This window comes from Triticum dicoccoides, chromosome 3B (genome assembly GCF_002162155.2).
Source record: "Triticum dicoccoides isolate Atlit2015 ecotype Zavitan chromosome 3B, WEW_v2.0, whole genome shotgun sequence".
NCBI lineage: Eukaryota > Viridiplantae > Streptophyta > Magnoliopsida > Poales > Poaceae > Triticum > Triticum dicoccoides.
This window is the reverse complement of record NC_041385.1, coordinates 32,127,445-32,134,695: the sequence shown is the minus strand read 5'-3', so window position 1 is coordinate 32,134,695 and position 7,251 is coordinate 32,127,445. Positions and strand designations below refer to the sequence as shown.

At 44.8% G+C, this 7,251-nt stretch overlaps 1 protein-coding gene across 1 annotated transcript; it reads right to left on the bottom strand.

The window, feature by feature from the left end:
- Nucleotides 1–5,924: 5,924 nt before the first annotated feature.
- LOC119280627 (expansin-A24-like) lies at nucleotides 5,925–6,932 on the bottom strand. Its single transcript, XM_037561421.1, has 3 exons — nucleotides 6,773–6,932; nucleotides 6,330–6,654; nucleotides 5,925–6,234 (listed from the first exon to the last, which is right to left on the bottom strand). The coding sequence occupies exons 1-3, from the start codon at nucleotides 6,930–6,932 to the stop codon at nucleotides 5,925–5,927; spliced, it is 795 nt and encodes a 264-aa protein (XP_037417318.1).
- Nucleotides 6,933–7,251: the final 319 nt, after the last annotated feature.

Below are 7,251 nucleotides of genomic sequence, written 5' to 3'. Positions count from 1 at the left end.
TGTACATAAGCGTTTGGCCATCAGTGCTGGTTAGTCTAAACTAAAGCATCATGCAAGTGAAGTTCGCCAACGAGTGTCAGTTGGCGCTCCAGTTGCATGACATCGGCGTCCAGTCGTCAGAATCAGAGCTTTTGACATTCGTGGACTTCTTTGGACGTCGAGTGGGCTATTTTATCAGGTCAATATAGTAGCAGCCATCTTCTAGACCTAGCGGACAACGGTGAACCTACGAACTACAAAGAAGCAATGATGAGCCCGGTTCTGACAAATGTCTTGAGGCCATGAAATCCGAGATAGCATCCATGTATGAAATCCAAGTATGGGCTTTGGTAGACTTACCTGATGACTGAAAGGCCATTGATAACAAATGGATCTTTAAGAAGACAAACGCTGATAGTAATGCCACCGTCTACAAAGCTCAACTTTTCGCAAGGGGTTTTCACAAATTCAATGGGTTGACTACAATGAGAATTTCTCACTTGTAGCGATGCTGAAGTCTGTTAGGATTATGTTCGCGATTGCTGCATTTTTTGATTATGAAATCTGGCAGATGGATGTCAAAACAGTGTTCCTTAATGGTTTCCTTAAGGAAGAGTTGTATATGATATAACTGGAAGGCTTTGTCAATCCTAAGGATGCTAATAATATATACAAGCTCTAGCGATCCATCTATGGACTAGTGCAAGCATCTCAGAGTTGGTATGTTCACCTTGATGAGGTGATCAAAGCTTTTGCTTTTATGCAGACTTATGAAGAAGCTTGTATTTACAAGAAAGTGAGTGAGAGCTCTGTAACATTTCTAATACTATATGTGGACAACGTATTATTGTTTGGGAATGATCTAGAATTTTTGGAAAGCATAGGGTTATTTAAAAAAGAAAAAAATTCAATGAAAAACCTGGGTGAGGCTGCTTACATATTGGGAATCAATATCTATAGAGATATATCAAGACACCTGATAGGATTTTCAGAGAGCACATACCTTGACAAGATTTTGAAGAAGTTCAAAATATACCAGTCAAAAAAGGGGGTTCTTGCTTGTGTTGCAAGGTATGAAGTTGAGTAAGACTCAAAGCTCAACCATGACAGAAGAAAGAGAAATGATGAAACTCGTCCCCTATGCCTCAGCCATAGGCTCTATAATGTATGCCATGTTGTGTACCAAACCTGGTGCGTGCCTTGACATATGTCTGGCAGGTAGGTACCAGAGTGATCCAGGAGTGGATCCTGGACATGGTCAAAAGTATCCTTAAGTACCTAAAGAGGAGTAAGGAAATGTTTCTCGTTTATGGAGGTGACGAAGAACTCGTAGTAAAGGGTTACGTTTATGCAAGCTTCAACACTGATCCAGATGATTCGAAGTCTCAAACTGAATACATATTTATTTTGAATGGTGGAGCTGTGAGTTGGAGTAGCTCCAAGAAAAGTGTGGTAGCAACATCTACATATGAAGCAGAATACATACTTGCTTCGAAAGCAGAATAGGAACGAGTGGTACCTAGTGCACTGGATCCAATGACTATCAATTGTGACAACACTGGTGCCATAGTCATTGCCAAGGAACCAAGGTTTCACAAGAAAACTACGCACATCAAACACCACTTCAACTCCATCCATGATTCCATCAACATAGAACTTTGCAAACTACATACAGATCTGAATGTTGCAAACCCATTGACTAAACCTCTTCCACGAGCAAAACATGATGAGCACCAGAACTCTAAGGGTGTTAGATTCATTACTATGTAAATTCGATTATTGACTCTAGTGGAAGTGGGATACTATTGGAAATATGCCCTAGAGACAATGATAAAGATGTTATTATCATATTTTCTTGTTCATGATAAATATTTATTATCCATGATATAATTGTATTGACCGAAAACTCAGATACATGTGTAGATACATAAACAACACCGTGTCCCTAGTGAGGCTCTACTGGACTAGCTTGTTGATCAAACATGGTTAAGGTTTCTTAACCATCGATATGAGTTATCATTTGATAGTGGGATCACATCATTAGCAGGATAAATTGATGGACAGACCCAACCGTAAGCTTAGCATTAGATCGTGTCACTTAGTTTATATGCTATAGATTTCTTCATGTCAAGTATCTGCCCTTAGACCATGAGATCATGCCACTCCTGAATACTGGAAGAATGCCTTGTGGGTTAACAAACGTCATTTCATAACTGGGTGATCATAAAGGTGCTCTACAGGTATCTCAGAGAGTGTTTGGTGGGTTGCATGGATCGGATTTGTTGCTCTGTGTTAGGGAGAATATCTCTAGGCCCTTTAGTTAATACAACATCGTGAATAGCTTGGAAGCAGGTGACCAATGAGTTTGGTCACGGGGATCTTGTATTATGGAATGAGTAAAGAGACTTGCCGATAACGAGATTCAATTAGGTATGGAGATACTGGCGATCAAATCTCGGACAAGTAACATATCACTGGATAAAGGGAATTATATACGAGATTAACTTAATCCTCGACATCGTGGTTCAATCGATAAAGATTTTGTTGAATATGTAGGACTCAATATGGTATCCAGGTCCTGCTATTGATTATTGATCGGAGAGGAGCCTCGGTCATGTCTACATGTTCTCGAACCCATTGGATCACACACTTAACATTCAGTGATGTTAGGGTAATATTGAGATCTTCATATGGTGAAGTACGAAGGTAATTTGGAGTCTCGGATTGGATCTGGGACATCACGAGGATCTCTGGAGTGGTTCGGAGGTATATATATGGGAAGTCATTTTTAGGGTACCGGGAAATTTCTGGGATATGTCGGCATCATACTGGGATCACGGCATGGCTCCGGGGGACCACCAGTGGGTCCCACCACTCCCAGAGGCCAGTACCGGTTGAGGGGAGGCGCCCTGGCCTAACGCACCAGCCCCCCTTGGGCCCATGCAGCTAAGGGGGGAAACCCTAAGAGGGGAGGATGCCTCCACCTGACTTGGGAGGCACTCCTCCCCTAGGCCGCCGCCCCCCTCCTTGGAGGAGAGTCTAGGGTTGCCCCCCCTCCCTCACCCCTATATATAGTGGGGAGGCGCATGGGGGCAGCACCCTTGCACCCTTGGCCGCTGTCTCTCCCAACTTCTCCCACCTCCTCTCCAGTACGCGGTTGGCGAAGCCCTGTCGGATTTCCGCTGCCACCAGCACCACCACCACGCCGTCGTGCTGGTTCAGATGTCATCTACCTCTTCTATCTTGCATGATTGATCAAGGAGGATACGTCACAAAGTTGTACGTGTGCATATCTTGAAGGTGTCGGTCATGCAGTGCTTGGATCGGGACGCGAGTATGACTACGCTAATCACAATCTCTAGATCGTTAATGCTTTCGGTCTACAAGGGTATGTAGACACTCCACCTCTCATTGCTAGCATCTCCATAGAATAGATCTTGAGTGGTTCGTAGGAAACTTTTTAATTTCCGTGCAACGTTCCCCATCACTCTTGACATCCATGGACTTGATCGAGCCTGCTGCACCAACGTTGCTCACAAGCACAAGACTGAAGTAATCACGACCATTGATCTGAACCTCACTCCACCCTGCTTAATGCACGGAACTCTGCATGTGTATGGCAGTTGCATAGAAAAAGTTAAAGTTATATACTCCTCCGGTGACCTCGATCTAATTTTTGAACTTATAAGAGGCGCATATATACCTCTGGTACATGACAGGGATGATGCCACCTGTATAAACACCGACTTCTCCCAAGATGGCTGGGCCATGTTGAAGTGTGGCCGTCGCGGGTTGCATCAGCCACCATTGTCATTGGGGAGGGCAGAAGTTTGTGGTCGTGGTGGGTTGCACCAGCCACCATTGTCATTGGGGAGGGCATCATTTGGCTAGTAGAAGATTGTGGCTGTGATAGTGACCGTCACACCGGGCTTGCAAAACAACGGGTCTGTGCATTCGCGGTCGCATGCGATCTTGTAACACTGCCCGCATGCAGCACCGTCATTGAACAACACGGTTCTTAGAAAGTGAAACATGGAACGGTATATTCTTTTCAAGTAGTAAAGATAGAGATAACATACTTCATGTCCCTCATGCTTCCAAGAGTCTTCTTTCCACTTATAAAATAATTGTGAGGAAAACTTCTGATCTATTCATCCACTATCAAGGTAGTACAAAGAACACCAGAAGTAAAAAAATACATCCAGGTCCGTAGGCCACCTAGTTATGACTATAAGCACTGAAGTGAGCCAAGGATGCGACCTTGTCATTGCTCCTCCCTCATCGGAGCCGGACAAACCTTGTTCTAGTAGATAGTCAGGAAGTCGTCGTGTTAAGGCCCCATGGGACCAGCGCACCAGAACAACGATTATCATATGCGTAGATCGGAAGGGTCCAACTTGCAGACACACGAACAAATAGGAACAAAGACCAGATCCACCAAAGACAAAGCCGACCAAATCCCATGAGATGCGCTAGAGACAAACCTGCACACACCCTTCGATGATTCTAGAAGCACCACCGGGATGGGGACTAGGCGGGGAGAACCTTCTTCAATCTTCATAGAGCCGCCGCCATGTCTCTCTAAGCAGGACACAAACCCTAAAAAAACTCAAAAAATCATGTAAAAACAAACCGCTCCCGCTGGCAAGGGCCGAGATGCACGATGCTTCCATGGCCCTAAAACAACATGAGACATGGTAGATCAGTGGCAGCGCTAACGGGAGGCACAAGAAACCCTAAACGGTTGGGGTGCCCTTGGGTACAGTGAAGGGTTGTTGACATTTGTCTAACATTGTTTCTTTACACTTATCAACAATTGAAAGATAATCATGCGTACCTTGGAATTTAGCTGAATTCTTTCCTGTTAAGGATCAGAAAATTGAGACATAATTCTACGTGCTAGGAGTAGGCGGGGTCTTTTTTCATTTGCTGGTCGATCAAGAGTCAAGGAACAACAAGTACTAGTCATGATCAAACCATCTGCCACATGGTGGCATAGGTATCCAGGTCACGCCTCCCTGCCGGTGGTCTAGAAAATCCTTCGAGATCATAGTCTTCTAGTGTCGAATTAAAAACATCACCTTGTTTGTTATGTGTGTTGGCCGAGTAGTGAGTAGGAAACTCCTTCAGAGATTATTTTCTCGGATGTATGGGACCCGTGCCTATTTCAATTTGTAGACAAGAATATCATGTCTGTTTTATTGATGATTTTACCAGATTCGGTTCAATCTATCTCCTTATAAATAAATCCGATGTTTTCAAAAATTTCATCTCTTTCAGCAACATGTTAACTATTTATTTGATAAGAAAATTAACGCAGAACAAACAGATTGGGGAGGTGAATATTAAAAATTAAATCTGTTTTTGAGCATATAGGCATCTCCCATCATGTTTTGTGCCCTAATGCACATGATCAGAACGGACCCGCTGAAAATATATCATGGAGGTTGGCCTCTCCCTTCTTTCCCATGCATCTATGCCCCTCAAGTTTTTGGATGAGCCATTCCGTACTGATGTCTACCGTATTAATCGTGTTCATAGTCATGTTATTCATAACCAGACGCCCTTAGAACACATTGTTGGCACTAGAATCAACAACTCATTTCTTAGAATTTTCAGTTGTGCAGTTTTGCCCAACTTGCGACCATTCAACAACACAAACTTGAGTTTCTATTCGAATAGTGTGTCTTTCTTATAAGCGTGAGTTACCATGCATAGCACTAGAATGACATAATCTATTCACAGAATGCATCACAGAAGAGAATTTGAAGAATACACAATTGATGGAATGAACATGGTCTTAGATACTCCAGACGAATTACAGAGTGAGTATGAACAAATTGAATTGTAAAATTATATCAGTGATACAAGCAACACACAATTACACAACTTGCATTTTATGCAGCGTAATTACCACAAATCCATGACTCGGCAGACATTGCTCACTAGAATTGTAATTTGCTAGCAAATGATTGCCCAAAGTTCCATCCCTTTGGCACAACATCATTGAACACAAGTGTGTGTCCATCACTATTGGTTAGTCTGAAGGAGAGCATCTTGCCAGTGAGGTTCGCAAGCGAGTGCCAGTTAGCACCCCAATTGCGTGCCATAGGTATCCACTCGTCGGAATCAGAGGTCTTGACATCCATGGACTCGATCGAGCCAGCTGCAGCAACATTGCTCACAAGCACAAGATTGAAATACTCGTGACGATTGATTATGAACCTCACGCCAACCTGCTTCACGCACGGAACTCTGCATGTGTGTGGCAGTGACATAGAAAAAAGATAAGTTATGTGGCTCCGATGACTCTGAACTAACTTTTGAACTTGTAAGAAGTGCATATATACCTTTGGTACATGACGGGGATGATGCCACCTTTATAAACACCGATCTTCTCCCAGACCGGCTGGGCCATGTCGAAATGCGGCCGCGGTGGGTTGCACCAGCCGCCGTTGTCATTGGGGAGGACGTCGTTGGGCGGGCTGAAGTTCGTGGCCGTGACGGTGACCGTCACACCAGGCTTGCAAAACAACGGATCCGCGCGCTTTCGGTCGCATGCGAGCTTGTAGCACTGCCCACACGCGGCGCCGTCATTGAACAACACGGTGCTCAGAGCCACCGTGCGTGTCCCGTACCCTTCAGAGAAGAGGTTACCATACCCGCACGCGCCACCTGCAATATGCAATATATAGAACCCATCGCAAGTGTTAATACACAGAAGAACAAGATCAACCGGGCATGCACGCAGTAGATGGATGTACATGCGTGAGTTGAATGATTAGTTGATTACCCATTGTGTCAGAGGCGTCAGCGCCGCTGTAGAACGTCGCATGCGCCTTCTGCCAGACGAAGGGTTGCGGGGATGGCGTGGTCGGGTTGTCCGCGACCACAGAGAGCACACAGCCGATCGCCGCCAGCAGCATTCCTGCAACAAATCGAGCTGGAGCCATATCGGCCGCTAGCTCTTGAAGTTTGATGAACTTGTGGCCTAAATCAATGGAAGCGTTTGTTCGTGTGTCTATATTGATCTGTTGCTGACGGTTGTGAGCTGCTGTGGTGTTCAAACGATCGTTTGTTTACATAGTGTTCACTGCGGTCGATTCGTACGTATGTCGCTGGAGGATTCAGCAAGGCCACCCTGATTGGTTCAATGAAGCATGTAGCGTGCAAAAGTGACTGGCCGTGCAGCCGAGCCATGGCTTGCGTGGCAATCAAGAGATATATGTATAGTATGCATGTAGGCACAGACCCGTCCCTTGAATCGTACGA